Source organism: Macaca fascicularis, chromosome 4, assembly GCF_037993035.2.
Source record: "Macaca fascicularis isolate 582-1 chromosome 4, T2T-MFA8v1.1".
NCBI lineage: Eukaryota > Metazoa > Chordata > Mammalia > Primates > Cercopithecidae > Macaca > Macaca fascicularis.
The window spans coordinates 127,938,310-127,957,240 of NC_088378.1; the positions used below are offsets into that span (position 1 = coordinate 127,938,310).

The 18,931-nt window shown below is 43.9% G+C and overlaps 2 protein-coding genes across 9 annotated transcripts in view; one reads left to right on the forward strand and one right to left on the reverse strand.

Moving 5' to 3' along the window:
* POLH (DNA polymerase eta) overlaps nt 1-8,919 on the reverse strand; it is a 38,714-nt gene extending 29,795 nt beyond the window's left edge. For 4 of the 7 annotated variants that reach the window (XM_005552901.5, XM_074037909.1, XM_074037911.1 and 1 more), the window contains exons 1-3: nt 8,664-8,919; nt 2,627-2,767; nt 1,640-1,774 (exon numbers count right to left, since the gene is read on the reverse strand). In XM_005552901.5, coding sequence (XP_005552958.3) covers nt 1,640-1,774; nt 2,627-2,763 — 272 coding nt within the window. In that variant the 5' untranslated portion in view covers nt 2,764-2,767; nt 8,664-8,919. The remainder of the gene's footprint in view (nt 1-1,639; nt 1,775-2,626; nt 2,768-8,663) is intronic. The other 3 variants (XM_065543983.2, XM_074037910.1, XM_074037912.1) reach the window with 1 other exon arrangement.
* A 129-nt stretch (nt 8,920-9,048) lies between these two features.
* XPO5 (exportin 5) overlaps nt 9,049-18,931 on the forward strand; it is a 53,672-nt gene continuing 43,789 nt past the window's right edge. For both annotated transcript variants that reach the window (XM_005552903.4, XM_074037908.1), the window contains exons 1-7: nt 9,049-9,357; nt 11,700-11,821; nt 12,746-12,818; nt 14,361-14,498; nt 14,665-14,847; nt 16,651-16,677; nt 17,965-18,150. In XM_005552903.4, coding sequence (XP_005552960.1) covers nt 9,253-9,357; nt 11,700-11,821; nt 12,746-12,818; nt 14,361-14,498; nt 14,665-14,847; nt 16,651-16,677; nt 17,965-18,150 — 834 coding nt within the window. In that variant the 5' untranslated portion in view covers nt 9,049-9,252. The remainder of the gene's footprint in view (nt 9,358-11,699; nt 11,822-12,745; nt 12,819-14,360; nt 14,499-14,664; nt 14,848-16,650; nt 16,678-17,964; nt 18,151-18,931) is intronic.

Consider the following 18,931-nt stretch of genomic DNA (forward strand, 5'->3'; position numbering starts at 1 on the left):
CTGAGTTCTGTGAGTCACTTCAGCAAATTAATCCAAAGAAGGGATTGTAGGAACCCCAACTTAAAGCCAGCTGTTCAGACGTTCTAAAAGCCTGGACTTGTGATGGAAAGGAAGGAGGGGGTGTTCTTGTGGTACTGAGCCCTCAGCATGTGGAATCTGAAGCCATCTCCAGGTAGACAGTGTTGGAATTGACTGGGAGGACACACAGCTGGTGTCTGCTGATTGGTGTGTGGGGAAATACTTCCACACCTTTAGTCATAGATGTCTTCTGTGTTGATCGTTCTTGTGGTGTGAGAGGAGAGGAAAACCATAGTTTGAGTTTTTCCAAAACAATACTTGATTTCAGTGCTTCCTCACAGCCTCTTGAGCAAATCACTGCAAGGCATTTTTAAGAGTATCTGGAAAACTTAATCTTCAGTCAAGTCTATCTTCTTTTCTAGCAATAATTCCAATGTGGGTCTGGCTATGCTACTCTACCTTTAGACTTCTAATTCATAGAATTAGAATTCAGAAGTATCTCAGGTCCTGAGTCAAAGCATGATTCCTATACCACACCACATAGCACAGTGTATCTTGAGAACATAGATATTAGAATCTTAAAAAACACATGTGATCCTCAGTCTTTCACTTAGCTGTCTGAACTTTTTTCTTTCTTGAGACAGGGTCTGACTCTGTCACCCAGACTGGAGTGCAGTGGTGCGATAAGGGCCCACTGCAACCTCTGCCTCCCAGGCTCAAGCAATCCTCTCACCTCAGCTTCCCAAGTAGCCGGGACTGCAGGTGTGTGCCAACATGCCTGGCGAATTTTTGTATTTTCTGTTACAGACGGGGTTTCCCCATGTTGCCCAGGGTGGTCTCCTGGACTCAAGTGATCTGCCCACGTCAGCCTCCCTAAATGCTAGGATTATAGGCGTGAGCTACCACCCCCAGCCTAACTTAAATTATTTAACTTCTCTGAACTTGATTCCTTATCTGTGAAGGGGGAGTAATATTAGTACCTACCTTATAACGATGTCAGATTTAATAGAGATATTGCCTACAGAGAGCTTAACACTGTGCGTGGCATGTGATAATAGGTTCAATACATATTAGCTGCTAGGATTAAAGGCTGGGGTTTGTGCCTACCTCTGACTTAGCTATGCTGATACATATCCCCCAATCCAAGGCGAAACTTCTAGTATTTGCAGAGAGATAGCTTAATCTAAAAACAAAGAAATCTCCCTTGATATTATTCAATTATAGCAACTAATTCCTGATATTGTACTAGAATGTCAGTTTGACTCAGCCTTTCCTGGAAAAATTATGTTTCACAGTCAATTTAATTACTTCAAATACTTTAGATTTTTGGATGGAGAACATGGGAATTGGTATTAAGTCTCAATTTAACAACCAATTTTGAACAATCAAGGAACTGAATAGATATGAAAGGCAGCAACTCTTATATGTTATAATGGTTTTGAACTGTCCCCAAAACACAGTATTAAAATCTGTTTTTCATTTCACAGAGACAAGATGGCTGACCAAAAAGAATTTTTTCAGATGTTATTTATATGGAACAAATTCAAAACACCAGTTCCTAGACTCATGGTGTATTATTTTCGACTCCTTTATGTCTCCTTAAATAATGTTTTTTTCTTACTTGGTGAGGTTAGCTTTCCCACGGGACTCACGAACTTGTGCCAGTAGAAGATCTGGACATAACTTCTTAGCATCATCTGCCCACATACTTCTAGTGACCCCAAATGCACGAGCTTCATAACTCACTGCAATTATTCTAAGGTTAGAAAAAAAAGGAAACAAAATATATTACATGATCACAAGCAAAAACAAGTAACATTTTACACAAGTAATCTATAAACATATCAGAAACTTTTTGACCACAGATGCCATCATTCAATCCAAAACAAAGCAGTTCAGAAATCTCAAAAGTAGGGCCAGGCACAGTGGCTCATGCTGGCAATTCCTGCACTTTGGGAGGCCAAAGCAGAAGGACTGCTTGAGGCCAGGAGTTCAAGACCTGCCTGGGCAATATAGTGAGCTCTGCCCCGCCAACCAATCCCCATCTCTACCCAACCCTCAAAAAATAAAATCAGCTTGGCATAGTGGGGTGCTCCTGTAGTTCTAACTACTTGGGAGGCTTAAGAGGGATGATCACGGCCGGGCGCGGTGGCTCAAGCCTGTAATCCCAGCACTTTGGGAGGCCGAGACGGGCGGATCACGAGGTCAGGAGATCGAGACCATCCTGGCTAACACGGTGAAACCCCGTCTCTACTAAAAAGTACAAAAAACTAGCCGGGCGAGGTGGCGAGCGCCTGTAGTCCCAGCTACTCGGGAGGCTGAGGCAGGAGAATGGCGTAAACCCGGGAGGCGGAGCTTGCAGTGAGCAGAGATCCGGCCACCGCACCCCAGCCTGGGTGACAGAGTGAGACTCCGTCTCAAAAAAAAAAAAAAAAAAAAAAGAGGGATGATCACTTGAGCCCAGGTAAGAGCTGCTGTGAGCTGATGGTGCCACTGCACTCTGGATGGGACAATAAAGACCCTGTCACCGCCACCACCACAACAAAGGACCTGCCACAGTGCCACTGTGTTACCGTTGAATAGTTGTAACAATAACAATGATACATACCCACCACCCTTCCATGATTTGTACTGTACAACTGCACAAGGTTTATTTCTCAAATGAGGATTTTGCCGCTGCTCCACTTGAACAAAAAAACAGTCCATGTCCACGAGAGCAACCACTCGAGCCTGTCCAGTAGCCATTTTTCTGTAACACAACATTTTATGGACAGTTAGAAAAACATCTAATCCAAAATGCTAGGGAAAACTGTAATTCCACTCTTTCACTGATGAGCTACCATGAGCATGGGAGCATGGAAACTAACAAGAATGAAATAGGCATTTAAGGCCAGGCGCAGTGGCTCAAGCCTGTAATCCCAGCACTTTGGGAGGCCGAGACGGGTGGATCACAAGGTCAGGAGATCGAGACCATCGTGGCTAACACGTGAAACCCCGTCTCTACTAAAAAAATACAAAAATTAGCCGGGAGCGGTGGCGGGCACCTGTAGTCCCAGCTACTCGGGAGGCTGAGGCAGGAGTGGCGTGAACCCGGGAGGCGGAGCTTGCAGTGAGCTGAGATCTGGCCACTGCACTCCAGCCTGGGGGACAGAGCGAGACTCCGTCTCAAAAAAAAAAAAAAAAAAGAAAAAAGAAATAGGCATTTAAATATACAGGTTGAGTATCCCTTATCTGAAATGCTTGGGATCCAAAGTGCTTGAGACTGCATTTTTTCAAATTTTGCAGTATTTGCATTATAATCACCAGTTAAGCATCTGTAATCCAAAAATCCTAAACCTACAATGCTCTAATAAATATTTCCTTTGGCTGTGTTGGTGCAAAAAATGTTTTGGATTTTGGAAGACTTCAAATTTCACATTAGGGATACCCTGAGTGGAAAAAATAGTTTTTGTTTTTATTTTTATTTTTTTTATTTTTTTTTTTTTTTGAGACGGAGTCTCGCTCTGTCGCCCAGGCTGGAGTGCAGTGGCGCAATCTCGGCTCACTGCAAGCTCCGCCTCCCGGGTTCACGCCATTCTCCGGCCTCAGCCTCCCGAGTAGCTGGGACTACAGGCGCCCGCCACTGCGCCCGGCTAATTTTTTTCTATTTTTAGTAGAGACGGGGTTTCACCATGGTCTCGATCTCCTGACCTTGTGATCCGCCCGCCTCGGCCTCCCAAAGTGCTGGGATTACAGGCGTGAGCCACCGCGCCCGGCCAGTTTTTGTTTTTAAGATTCTTTCACTCAACGACAATCAACAAGGTAGACTTCTGTGATCAAATGTGTGAGGATTTCTCCCTACCAACAAGCAAGCAATCAATTCTGCAGCAGACACCAAGTGGGTATCCTCCAATTCGAGTCTGACATTACCTACCTGGAGAAAGCGTCAGATCTCACAGGTTGATGGCTCAGTTCCACAAGACTGCTCCCTACTTCTGATGTCAATCACAAGCCACAGTTTGTTTTACCTGTGCTTCTAACTGACTGGATATAAATTGGGAATCTCATGAGCCCCTCTTTGGGTTCGGTTAATTTGCCAGAGTGGCTCACAGAACTCAGGGAATCACATTTATTAGTTTATTATAAAGGATATACAGTTGAAGAGATACACATGGCAAGGTATGCCCTCCCTGGGAACACCACTCTCCAGGAACCTCCTTTTGTTCCTGTCCAGAAGTTCTTCGAACCCTCTCCTCTTGGGCCTTTTATGGAGACTTCATTAGATGGGCATGACTGACACACATGTAGAAATGTGACTGGAGAAAAAATATATGATCTAATATTAATAGACTGGGGAAACTCAGCAAGGCCTGTCTGTTCAGATTCTTCCCGGCCTCTCTGGGTAGCATTCCTTCCTCCAGGGTATGGGGTAGGACCTCTTCTGAAATGAAAGTCTTATGACCCATAATCAGAAAGGCAGGGGAAGATGAGAGTCCTGCTTTGGGCAGGTGAAAGTCAGAGAGAGATTCTGTTTTCTGAGGCTTGCTTCAAGAGCTCCAACATTATAACAAAAGCTAGGGGAGTTATGAGCTAGGAACCATGGACAAAAACTAACATACATATATCATAGTATCACAGATACTCAACCTGTACTGCTGGCATAAGAATAAATTAGTACAATTTTATGAAAGCAAGAGGTATTAAAAGCTTTAAAAACACTTATCCTTAAAAGAACTGACCACAAAATACAAAAATAGCCAATTGGCACATAAAAATAGACTCACCATCATTAGTCATGGGGAAATGTAAATTAAAATGCACATCACCAGGGTAAGAGAACCAATACTGAATCTAGCTGATAGACAAACCTCAAGTATAAATTCAGGGAAAAGAGAAAGAGAAAATAATATATAACATCATAGCATTCACGAAAAATGTCAACCTTTTACTCTGAAATACTTTTAGACTTACAGAAAATTGCAAAAATGGTCGAGTTCTCCTACTCCCAGTTTCCTGATGTTAACATCTTACTTAACATAATTATCAAAATTTAAAAATGAACGTTGGTATATTATTAACTACATACTTTACTCCCCCCAATCTGTGGCATTTCCTCGGTTGTTCCTTGTTTTTTATGACCATGACACTTTTTTTTTTTTTTTTTTTTTTTTTTTTTTGAGACAAAGTCTCGCTCTTGTTCCCCAGGCTGGAGTGCAATGGTGCGATCTCAGCTCACCACAACCTTCACCTCCTGGGCTCCAGCGACTCTTCCGCCTCAGACTCCCGAGTAGCTGGGATTACAGGCGCCTGCCACCTTGCCCAGCTAATTTTTGTATTTTTAGTAGAGACGGGTTTTCACCATGTTGGCGAGGCTGGTCTCGAACTCCTGACCTCAGGTGATCTGCCTGCCTCAGCCTCCCAAAGTGCTGGGATTATAGGAGTGAGCCACTGCGCCCGGCCCGGCCAACCACGACACTTTTAAAGAGTATTGCTCAGTTGGTTTTTGTTTGTTTGTTTGTTTGTTTAGACAGAGTCTCATTCTGTCACCCAGGCTGGAATGCAGTGGAGCCATCTTGGCTCACTGCAAGCTCTGCCTCCCGGGTTCATGCCATTCTCCCGCCTCAGTCTCCTGAGTAGCTGGAACCACAGGCGTCTGCCACCACGGCCAGTTAATTTTTTTTTTTTTTTTTTGTATTTTTAGTAGAGACAGGGTTTCACCACCTTAGCCAAGATGGTCTCAATCTCCTGACCTTGTGATCCGCGCCTCAGTCTCCCAAAGTGCTAGGATTACAGGCGTAAGCCACCTCACCCGGCCTGGACAGTTATTTTGAGAATGCCTCTTAATTTGGGTTTGTCTGATGTTTTCTCATGATTAAGATTATGCATTTTTGGCAAGAATATAATGGCAGTGATGGGGGGGAATGCATGCTGTCAATATATCTTATTACCTATTTAACCATGATCAGTGAAATGTTTTTTGCCACATTTGTCATTATAAAGTTGCTATTTTCCTTTTGTAACTTAAAAATATCAAAGATACTTTCAGACAGCAAACATTCTGTTTCTCTTCAATCTTTCAATCACTAAGCACCCATCAGTGGCTCTTGCCTGTAACAATTACTTTGTAGCATTCTGTGATTTTTCTACCTATTAATGTAAATTTCTTAAACACAAAAGAAAACTCAATCTAACAGATAAACATACAAAAAGGTACAAATGGTAGCTTGCAAGAACAAACCTTACATGCTTGAGAGTGGATGCCAACTATTATTTAACATTTTTAGTAATCTGGAAGAAGAACTACAAAGCAGTGGCTCCCAAAATTAGCTATACATTAAAATCACCTGGGAACTTTTACTTTTTTTTTTTTTTTTGAGACAGAGTCTCGCTCTGTCGCCCAGGCTGGAGTGCAGTGGCACAATCTCGGTTCACTGCAATCTCCGCCTCCCAGGTTCAGGCCATTCTCCTGCCTCAGCCTCCGCCTCCCGAGTAGCTGGGATTACACATGTGCGTACCACCCCGCCCAGCCTTTTTGTATTTTTAGTAAAGAAGGGGTTTTGCCATGTTGGTCAGGCTGCTTTAAATACTATTGATATTTGACTTCCACAACTGTATATACTAACTTAATCGGTATGGGTATGACCTGGGCATGGGTTTTTTTTTTTTTCTTTTGTTGTTGTTTCTGAGATAGAGTTTTGCTCTTGTTGCACAGGTGGGAGTGCAATGGCACAGTCTCGGCTCACTGCAACCTCTGTCTCCCGGGTTCAAGTGATTCTCATGCCTCAGTTTCCCAAGAAGCTGAGACTACAGGCGCATGCCACCACGCCCGGTTAATTTTTGTATTTTGAGTAGAGACCGGGTTTCACAATGTTGGCCAGGCTGGTCTCGAACTCCTGACCTCAGAAGATCCACCCACCTCGGCCTCCCAAAGTGCTGGGATTACAGGCATGAGCCACCGCGCTCAGCCTGGCATGGGGATTTTTGTTTTGTTTTTTTTTTTTTCCTAGACATAGTCTCGGTCTGTCACCCAGGCTGGAGTGCAGTGGCGAGATCTCAGCTCACTGCAACCTCCACCTCCCAGATTCAAGCGATTCCTCTGCCTCAGCCTCCCCAGTAGCGGGGACTACATGCGCGTGCCACCACGCCCGGCTAATTTTTTGTATTTTTAGTAGAGACAGGGTTTCACCGTGTTAAGTGAAATGGTCTCGATCAGGATGGTCTCTATCTCCTGACCTAGTGATCCGCCCGACTCTGCCCCCCAAAGTGCTGGGATTACAGGCGTGAGCCACCGCGACCGGACGGAGATTTTTAAAAGCTCTCCAGGTAATTCCAATATGCAGCAGTTTGGGAGCCAAGACCTACATAAGACAATCGAAACACCAGCAATCCATGATTTAAATACGAGAAACACAGGTTATACAGTTGAGTGAGCACCCAACTGTATTCTAAAAAAAGTATTTCAAAAACTAACAACTACCTTGAAAAAAAACGTCTTACAACTGCAAAGCAGGAGGGTGAGTGGAAAGAAAAATAATTAAAATCACAGTAGTCAAAGCATTAATTCCTTATAAATTCCAATCGACCACTCGCCTAAAACAGGCAGAATGTGATACTTTAAACATTTACCAGTTAAAACCATAACATGCCAGAAATCCCTTTACTTTGAAGGGGCTTTTCTGTAGTACTGGAACAGATTGAGCCAACGAATAGTATTGTCACAAAAAAAACACGGGCTAAGCACCATATTAGGTCCAAATACCAGAAGTGGAGCAGGAATAGGAAGCGGTGATTTAAGTTCAGCAAACCATTTACTAAGCACACAATCACAAAAACAGACATGCAGACTTTAACAGATAATAAAGCTTTTGAGGTTTTCCGTTTATGTATTTACTCGAGAAAGCAAGAGCTTTATTTATTTATTTTTGAGACGGAGTTTCGCTCTGTCGCCCGGGCTGGAGTGCAATGGCTCCATCTCGTCTCACTGAAACCTCCGCCTCCCGGGTTGAAGCGATTCTCCCATCTCAACCTCCCGAGTAGCTGGGGTTACAGGCGCGCGACGCCACGCCTGTATAAAAATACTAAAAATGCAAAAATAATTTTTGTATTTTTAATAGAGATGGCGTTTCATCATGTTGGCGAAACTCCAGGCTGGTCTCGAACTCCTGACCTCGGTGATCTGCCCGCCTCGGCCTCCCAAAGTGCTGGGATTACAGGCGTTAGCCACCGCGACCGGCCAAGAGCTTTATAAAGATGGAAAACGAAGCAGACTTTCTGCCCAAGCCATGCTTTTGGATAAGGATTACACTACTTTGAAATCTTACGTATAGCACTTGGCCAACTATCAAACTGCACAAACCTTCACTAATTGCAATTATTCCCTTTAACATCTCGAGTTACCCCAATCCGCACAAAACAAGTTTAGTGCCCACCAGGTAATAATACATTCAGGAAAATAATTCCAAGACAGAGGTTTAAGAACTACAGAGAAAAACATACTTTTTTCTACAAGAAAAATCTTAGAGGACAGTACCAAGGCCTTATCTCTGTTAGCATGATTTATATTTCACGTAACGTTGGCCCAGTCACTGCTACATTATAAAACCAATAGCCAAGGCAACATAGAAAGTCTGAACACATTGACAGCGAACGGTTCTAAATTTTCTTACCAAGGTAACAAACACCTGGCAAAACTGCCAGCAGCGGGTGCCGCAAATGCTGGGCTCGGGGTCCACTGGAAGGAAAACGGAAGGGCTCTTGAATATCTTTTCGCCTTTCTGGGAGCAGGCCAGTGAGTTTCGAGAGAGATTTATTCGCTGTGACGACGGAGAAACCGAGAAGGGGTCGTAAAGCAGCTTGCCCGGGCAACCGCCCCCAGCAGCAAAAAGCCGAGAGCGTCACGCCCAGCTACGAAGCTGCCAGACTGAGGTCAGACAGCGCGCGCGCTATGAAGGGCCGTTGACGCGGCTGCGCACCGCGGCCCTTCCGCTTCCCGACCCGCCCATCCAGGCTCAACCTTCACCCGGGAGCCGCCACTTCCGCGGGCGCGTGCGCAGTGGCGGGCCGGGCGCGTGCGCAGCGCCGGCATCTTCCCAGCGCGAGCTGGTGCTCACGCTCCTCCTCCAGTTTCCCACCCCCGCTTGCCAGCAGCGGCCCGGTACCAACGGGTGGTCTCGCCGAGGGAGCTGTCGTGCCTCGTGGTCCCGGGACTGCAGTGGTGTGCGCTCTCGGCGCGTGGCGCTAGGCGTGGCGCTAGGCATGGCGATGGATCAAGTAAACGCGCTGTGCGAGCAGCTGGTGAAAGCGGTGACGGTCATGATGGACCCCAACTCCACCCAGCGGTACCGGCTGGAAGCCCTCAAGGTAGCTGGGATCCTGGCGTCCTGGGGCGATCCCGACACTCTCTCCCAGCCCCAGCAGCTCCGGTGCCGCCTGTAACTGGGGTAGTCTCCCGCCCACGCGGCCCCTGGACCTCCTTTTCCAACTCTTCGGGACCTTCCCTTCGCGGCCCTCCGCGCCTCTCCCAAACCCCCGCCTTCTCTACTCGCCGTTCCTGTCCTTTGCCTGGGACACTACGGTCCCTAGCTGCTTCTCATCTCGCCGCTGCTTCCCACAGCCTCTCCTCCCCCTGTCCTCTCTTTGCACTCTTGTTCGCAACACGACCCTCGCCCATTTTCGTTCCCCAAACCCGACATCCCCTCGCCTTCCCGAGGCGCACGTGTAGATCCCGCCCCCAACACTAGCTTCATTCTTTATGGTCTCCCTTGCACTAAACGTTTTCTTGCTGGCTCACTCCTCTGACCCGAACTGACCGAGCTCCAGCCCCTCTAGTACCCTTATGTTTATATCCTTTAACATCTCTCGCTAACTTTCGTTTGTGTCTTGGACATTTTCTGAGGAAATTCTCGCACCCCTACTTCTCCCATGTTTTTGAATGTGATATTTTTAGGCTATTTTGCGCAAAGATAATTTCTACCACTTACTTTGCATTTTAACAAGGGCACTTTGGTTTCCTGAAAGTAGTTTGCTTGAGACCCGAATGCTCTGCTCTTGGGACTGACGTATGTTGCAGTTTGAGGGTCCTAATACAATTCAAGCTTACTTACCCACAAAACAACGTGTGTGGGCTGTGAGAAATGGCCATTTAGGAGAAAATACTTGTGCTGTACATTTTTAAAGTGATGTTAACTTCAAAAAAGAGAGTGACCACCACTTGGAGGAAATGTTACAATACGTGTATGTATGCCACAGGGTTTGGAGTCAGAAACAGTTGGCTTCTATTAGTTTGGTTTTTATTATTTTTATATATATATATATATATATATATATATATATATTTTTTTTTTTTTTTTGAGACGGAGTCTCGCTCTGTCGCCCGGGCTGGAGTGCAGTGGCCGGATCTCAGCTCACTGCAAGCTCCGCCTCCCGGGTTTACGCCATTCTCCTGCCTCAGCCTCCCGAATAGCTGGGACTACAGGCGCCCGCCACCTCGCCCGGCTAGTTTTTTGTATTTTTTTTAGTAGAGACGGGGTTTCACCGTGTTAGCCAGGATGGTCTCGATCTCCTGACCTCGTGATCCGCCCGCCTCGGCCTCCCAGAGTGCTGGGATTACAGGCTTGAGCCACCGCGCCCGGCCTATTATTAATATTTAAAGTAGACACAAAAGTGGGGAGAATACGACAGTGATTCTGCATGTTCCTGTCACTTAAATTCAGCAGTTAAAGATTTTACCACATTTGCTTTTTGCACCGCCTGTCCTCTCTCCCTGCCTCGAAGGTTTTTAAAAGAAACCCTAGAAATTGTTATTTCACCCCTATGTACATCGGTGGATGTCTCTAACAAAAAATTTCTTATTCCTTTGGGTCCATTTTTTTCCAACACTAGTAGGGCTACTGTTGGCCACAGCATGGAAGAAATCTGGAACCATCACACTGGAAGAAATGTTTATCAATTCTTTACTGATAATATATATATGATATATATACATAAAATAGAGTGGACACCACTTGGAGGAAATGTATATATATAACATTTTATATTTTTTTATTTATATTTGTATATTAAATATATATTTTAAAAACAACTGTGCTTGGAGATCCATATAATATTGATTTAGGTTTTGCAACTTAAACATACAGCTTAGGTTGGAATTTCCTTTTGAGTTAGGGTCTCACTCTGGTTGTCCAGGGTGGCGTGCAGTGGTGAGATCTTGGCTCACTCCAGCCTTGACTTCCCGAGCTCAGGTGATTCTCCCACTACTTCAGCCTCCTGAGTAGTAGCTGGGACTATAGGCGCCTGCCACCATGCCCGACTAATTTTTAAAAATATTTTTAGGCTGGCATAGTGGCTCACACCTGTAATCCCAGCACTTTGGGAGGCTGAGGCAGGAGAATTACTTGAACCTGGGGGGCAGAGGTTGCAGTGAGCCGAGATCATGCCATTGCACTCCAGCCTGGGGGGCAGAGTGAGACTCCGTCTCAAAAAAAAAAAAAAAAATATATATATATATATATATATTTAGTAGAGATGGGGTTTCACCATGTTGCCTAGGCTAGTCTCAAACTCCTAGACTCAAGTTGTCCACCCATCTTGGCCTCCCAGAGTCCTGGGACAGGTGTGGCCCTGGTTGGAGTTTCTTAAGATGAAATTCTTTAGTCCCTATTCTCTCAGCCCTCCAAAGGAAACACTAACTTTTCTTCTTTCAGTTTTGTGAAGAATTTAAAGAAAAGTGTCCTATCTGTGTCCCCTGTGGCTTGAGGTTGGCTGAGAAAACACAGATTGCCATCGTCAGACATTTTGGCCTTCAGATCCTGGAACACGTTGTCAAGTAAGGAGCTTTTGGACATTACCACTGAAGTCTGAGAGAACATATTTTTATATCTTATATAACCTATAGAGATGCTGTTTAGGTGAGTAGAGAAGAGCAGTCTCCAAGAAGAAAGGAATGATCCCCTAGATGTTATCAGAACCTCACAGGAGCTCTCATTCAAGATTTAACCTTTCTTTTCTTTAGTTTCTTCATCCATGTAAAGTGTGTGGTACATATTACCCATTCAACAATTATTACCTGCCATTTAGCCAATACTTACTGAGCTCTGACTATGTGCCAGTAGCCCTAGAAGCCTTTTTAGAGTAATGCAATGTATAGGTCAGTAAATCTCTCATTAGGCACTGGGGCTTTCTTTTTTCTCTCTCTCTTTCTGAGTTTGTGTGCTTTCTCTGGGTAGTACATCCAAAGTAGGATTATATGAGAATAACTGAAAACCCCTCCTAACTTGATTGTCCTACCCTCAACACCTGCCAGAAGAGGTAGCCTTCAAGACTTAGCCATAGTTTTTCTGGAATTATTTTGTAAGCCAGCACAGAAAATGAGTGATGTCAAAATTGCATTTCCTGAAAAGCAAGTACATTGCTTGCACTTGTTGGAGTACGTTGTTGGAGTTGACCTAGATGTATATTCAATTTTGGCCCATCAATAAAATCATGAGGAGAAACTGATGTGTGGTACAAATCTTGTGCAGATTCCAGCTAATGGACCACTGCATGTATAAAACCTTTTCCCAAGAATTTTTTTGTTAATATTTTGGTTAAACGTAGATCATTTTTGTCCATTTGTTGACGGGTACAAAATCAAAAGTATAATTTCGTAATGAAATCTCCAGTGGAATCAAATGTAGAAATCAGTGCTATTCTCTTGTAAAGGCAAGACTTCTAAAGTGGTTCTATTGACTTTATGCATTTTGGTGGCCAGGTTTCGGTGGAACGGCATGTCTCGATTGGAGAAGGTCTATCTGAAGAACAGTGTCATGGAGCTGATTGCAAATGTAAGGAACGGGTGGTTGGGAGACATGTTTCCAAGGTAGTTTAGGCAAAGCGTGACTTCTTCAATAGAGAGTTTGTGTAAAAATTCACTGGTTCTAAATAGGTCAGACAGCACAAGAAATCATAATTCAGGCCAGGCACAGTGACTCACAACTGTAATTCCAGCACTTTGGGAAGCCGAGGTAGGAGGATCACCTGCGTCTAAGAATTCGAGAGCAGCTTGGGCAATGCAGTGAGACCCCATCTCTACCAAAAATACAAAAACTGGCTGAGCGTGGTGGCCCATGCCTGTAGTCCCAGCTACTCAGGAGGCTGAGGTGGGAGGATTGCCTGAGCCCAGGAGGTCCAGGCTGTAGTGAGCTGCGATGGTGCCATGGCACTCCAACCTGTGCAACAGAGCAAGACTCTATCTCAAAAAAAAAAAAAAAAAACAGCATAATTCAGTATATGTCTCTTACTAGGTTTGATTAATCACTCTTATGCATTGACTTCTATTTTTTAAATTATAAAGACAGGGCAGAGAGGATTAAATATTTTCAACAAATCAGTAAGATTCTTAGATCTAAATCAGATTGAAACACTGTCTATTTTATTTTCTTTTATTCCGAACAACTGCTGTGTGATAATAGTGATGAAAAAGATGCAGAATTTTAAGTATGCGGGATGAATTTGTTTCAAGTATTAGAATATGACTTTTTCTTTTTTTTTTTTTTTTTTGTTTGAGACAGGGTCTCTGTTGCTCAGGCTAGATTGCATTAGCATGATCATAGCTCACTACAGTGTTGAACTCCTGGGCTCAAGTGATCTTCTCGCTTTAGTCTACCAAGTAGCTGGGATTATAGGCATGTGGTACCATGCCCAGCTAATTTTATTTTTGTCTTTAAAGAGACAGGGTCTCACTATGTTTCCCAAGCTAGTCTGGTCTCAAACCCCTGGCCTCAAGCAATCCTCCCACCTTAGCTTTCCAAAATACTGAGATTACAGGTGTGATGACTGGATGACTGTCTCTTTAAACACAAAACAGAATATGTGACTTTAAACATGTTCAAAATTGTAGCCTTTTTTCTTTCTTGTTTTTTTTTTTAAATAAAAGACATGAAAGATGGAATCTGTATCTTCTAATACTTCTGCGTCTTCTAGTATTAGAACTATTGGTAAAATATTCATTTGCTCCTTCATACCCTTCCATTTTACCAGCTACTCACTATACTCCTTATTTCTATACTCTTCCTCCCTGGCCTTCTGCAAACTGAAACAGTCAATATGAGAATCTTTTCATTTTGTAAAGAATAATGATGTCATCGTAGCTCTCTATATGACAGCCTTTTTATTAGGTGATGCAACCCTCACTTAACCTTTAAGTGGAAGAATGATTAGTGAGAATGCAGGACAAGTGACTCAGGCATGAAGAACAGGTTCGTTTGTTCTGTTTGGTTTAAAAGTAGGCCTGCTGATAAATTTTGTACAACTCTACAGCCCGGCTTTTTTCTGGAATTCTGGAATCCCGTCTTGCATATCTCTTAATATCTCTTGTTCTTTTTCAGGGAACATTGAACATTTTGGAAGAAGAGAACCATATTAAAGATGCTCTGTCTCGAATTGTAGTAGAAATGATCAAGCGAGAGTGGCCACAGCATTGGCCTGACATGCTAATAGAATTGGACATTCTTTCCAAACAAGGGGTATGAAACACAGCTATATCAGTTTGGTATACTTTTCCTTGGAACAAACTTCAGGGTTGTTTGATTTTGTTTGTGGGTTTTTTTTTGGCAACAGAAAATAGCCTTTGGATATACATAAAATGAAAAGATATTTTAATTTTTAACTAGCTTATTTCTGTTGGTGTAGGAAACACAGACAGAATTGGTGATGTTTATCCTTTTGCGACTGGCAGAGGATGTAGTGACTTTTCAGACACTTCCCCCTCAAAGAAGAAGGGACATCCAGCAAACATTAACCCAGAACATGGAAAGGATCTTCAGTTTTCTGCTTAACACACTTCAAGAAAATGTAAACAAGTACCAGCAAGTGGTAAGGGATACCCCTACCTATAAAATTTGTATTTTCCAATATGTTTTTGATTAATCTTACAGTAAGGAACTAGGGTGTCTAGGTCAGCAAAATGAAAGCCTATTTTATAAGCAAAAAAGTAAAAAACTAAGAAATGACAGAAAAGCTAGAGCTCATTTTCTTTCTTTTTTTTTTTTTTTTTTTAAAAAAAAGGGATCTCGGCTTACTGCAGCCTCCACCTCCTGGGTTCAAGCAATTCTCCTGCTTCAACCTCCCAAGTAGCGGGGACTACAGGCATGTGCCACCACGCCCAGCTAATTTTTGTATTTTTAGTAGAGATGGAGTTTTGCCCTGTTAGCAAGGCTGGTCTCAAACTCCTGACCTCAGGTGGTCTACCTACCTTGCTCTCGCAAAGTGCTGGGATTACAGGTGTGAGCTACTGCGCCCAGCCCTAGGTGTTATTCTTATTTTCAGAAATTCCTTATGAAAATACTAATTTTTGAGGCCGGGTGTGGTGGCTCATGCCTGTAATCCTAGCACTTTGGGAGGCCAAGGCAGGTGGATCACAAGGTCAGGAGATCGAGACCATCCTGGCGAACATGGTGAAACCCCGTCTCTCCTAAAAATACAAAAAAATTAGCCGGCCGTGCTAGCGGTTGCCTGTAGTCCCAGCTACTCAGGAGGCTGAGGCGGGAGAATGGCATGAACCCAGGGGGCGGAGCTTACAGTGAGCCAGATTGCGCCACTGCACTCCAGCCTGGGTGACAGAGTGAGACTCCATCTCAAAAAAGAAAGAAAGAAAAAGAAGATACAATTTATGTATTTAATTTTTTGGAGAGGAAGTCTCACTCTGTCACCCTGGCTGGACTGCAATGGCACAATCTCAGCTCACTGCAACCTCCGCCTCCTGGGTGCAAGCGATTATCCTGCCTTAGCCTCCCAAGTAGCTCAGATTACAGGCGCATGCCACCATGCCTATCTGATTTTTGTATTTTAGTAGAGATGGAGTTCACCATGTTGGTCAGGCTGGTCTTGAACTCCTGACCTCAAATAATCTACCTGCCTTGGTCTCCCAAAATGCTGGGATTGTAGGCGTAAGCCACCATGCCTGGCCTAATTTTATATGCTTGTAAGTTAACATTATGTGCCTTTGTATGGATTTCAAATATGAGAATAAAAATAAACCATATTTGTATATTCACTGAATAGCCACTATTTTAATGTATTTAACCTTGTGTGTGTGTGTGTATATATATATATATACACACACACACACATTTTTTGAGACAGAGTTTCACTTTTGTTGCCCAGGTTGGAGTGCCATCTCGGTTTACTGCAACCTCTGCCTCCCAGGTTCAAGTGGTTTTCCCACCTCAGCTTCCCAAGTAGTTGGGATTACAGGCATGTGCCACCACGCCTGGCTAATTTTTGTAATTTTAGTAGAGATGGGGTTTCACCATGTTGGCCAGGCTGGTCTCAAACTCCTGGCCTCAGGTGATCCACCTGCCTTGGCCTCCCAGACTGCTGGGATTTACAGGTGTGAGCCACCATGCTCAGCCAACATCCAGTATTTTTGAGTACATGGTTTTCATATACTTATGCCATACATACATGATCATAAATTGTATTCATTTAATTATGCTTCTGACCTGTTCTCCCTAGGGGAATGTCAGTTATGCGTTCTTAGTAAAGTTGTGTTATTTTCCAAGATTAAAAATTGCATATATTTAAGAATCATTATTCAAGGGCATTGATTGGCGGGGGGTAGAAAGTTATGTGGCCTTTTGCTCATTAAAAACACTGGATCTTTGTACTTCCTTTCAGAAGACAGATACTTCTCAGGAGTCAAAGGTAAGAGCTCTTTGTAAGTTCGAAGGAGACCTTTAAACCTTTCAAGTGAGGGGATACGTGCACCTAGTGGATGGTGACCTCAGCCTTGCTTCTGTTGTGTTGTTTTGGAGACAGGATCTTAGTCTGTTGCCTAGGCTGGAGTGCAGTTGTGTGGTCTCAGCTTACTGCACTCATGACCTCCCCAGCTCAAGTGATCCTCTCACCTCAACTTCATGAGTAGCTGGGAATATAGGTGCACACCACCATGCCCAGCTAATACTTTCTACAGAAACAGGGTCTCAGTGTGTTGCCCAGGCTGGTCTCAAACTCCTGGCTTCAAGTGATCCTCCAGCCTCGACCTCCCAAAGTGACTGTGGGCCACTGCGTCTGTCCTTTTTTTTTTTTGAGATGGAGTCTCGCTCTGTCACCCAGGCTGTAGTCCTGTGGTGCAACCTCAGCTCACTGCAAGCTCCGCCTCCCAGGTTCATGCCATTCTCCAATAGCTGGGACTGCAGGCGCCCGCCACCATGCCCGGCTAATTTTTTTGTATTTTTAATAGAGATGGGGTGTCACCATGTTAGCCAGGATGGTCTCGATCTAACCTCGTGATCTGCCTGCCTCAGCCTCCCAGAGTGCTGGGATTACAGGCATGAGCCACTGCGCCCGGCTTGTCCTTTGTTTTGTATTTGATCCCTGAGCTATAGTGGAAGGGAATTTTAAAAAAAAAACTTTTTTTTTTTTTGGACACAGGGTCTTACTTTGTTACCCAGGCTAGAGTATAGTGACTCATACATGGCTCACTGCAGCTTCAACCTCCAGGGTTCAAGTGAGCCTTACCTCAGCCTCATGAGTAGCTGGGACTATAGACACACACCATCATGCCTGACTAATTTTTGTATTTTTTTTAGTTTGGATTTTTTTTCTTTTTTTCTTTTTTTTTTAAATAGACACTACATTTTGCCATGTTGCCTAGGCTGGTCTTGAACTCCTGGGCTCAGTTGATCCACCCACCTTGGCTTCCCAAAGTGCTGGGATTACAGGTGTGTACCTCTGCGCCCAGCCTTGGGAAGTAAAATGATAAGATTTGGAGTTTTGTAAAAAAGATAAAATGGCCACACATGCCACTAGGATCTTATCGATGGATATTGAGAATGCCATTGTTTGAGAAGTGATTGTGTTCCCTACCTGTGACTGACATTATACACTTAAAAAATAATTTTCTTAGAATTAGAAAATAGGAGTTCAGTTATAACCACAGGTACCTTTTACTGAGGACTTCATGGTCCAAAGTTCTTTCTTTTCTGGTAGGCGCAAGCAAACTGTCGAGTAGGAGTTGCAGCATTGAATACTCTAGCAGGCTATATTGACTGGGTGTCTATGAGTCACATCACTGCTGAAAACTGTAAACTGCTGGAGATACTGTGTTTGCTGTTGAATGAACAGGAACTTCAGTTGGGAGCTGCTGAGTGTCTTCTCATTGCAGTCAGCAGAAAAGTAAGTTACCACTTCAAACTGATTTATCCTCAGAGTCTCAGAAGTAGGCTGTGTATGTGTTTAATTGCATGTTGTTGCAGAAAGTCATTTAAAGGTTTGGGTTTTTTTCCTTGGGGCCAATTTACCGCCTGCTTCCAACCCCCCTGGACAGGAGTTTGCCAATATTCAAGGGATACTTTGGCAGAATATGGAGATTTGTCAGGCTACATGGTTCTCGAAACAGCCATGATACTTGGCAGTTTACAGTTAATAGATAAAAGTAAATGTTTAAGTTTAAAGCTCGCTTGATGAATGTCAAGGAATCTTGGATGGTGGCTACACTGGGTTTATATCTGTCTTTTTTTTTTTTTTTTTTTTTTAATTGAAACAGTCTTGCTCTGTCACCCAGGCTGGAGTGCAGTTGCATGATGTTGGCTCACTGCAACGTCCGCCTCCCGGGTTCAGGCGATTGTCTCAGCTCTGCCTCCCAAGTAGCTGGGACTATAGGCACATGCCACCATGCCTGACTAATTTTTGTATTTTTCAGTAGAGACGGGGCTTCGCCACGTTAGTCAGGCTGGTCTCGAACTCCTGACCTCAAGTGATCTGCTCTCCTCAGCCTCTTAAAGTGCTGGGATTACAGGCGTGAGCCACCGCGCCCAGCCTATATCTGTCTTGGCTAACCAATGGAACCCTGACTCTTTTCTCCATGGGAATATTATCTACAAATGTAATTTACTTTGCTGTCATATCAGCATTATTGCCCAACACATTTATTTGTTTATTTATTTATTTGTTGAGA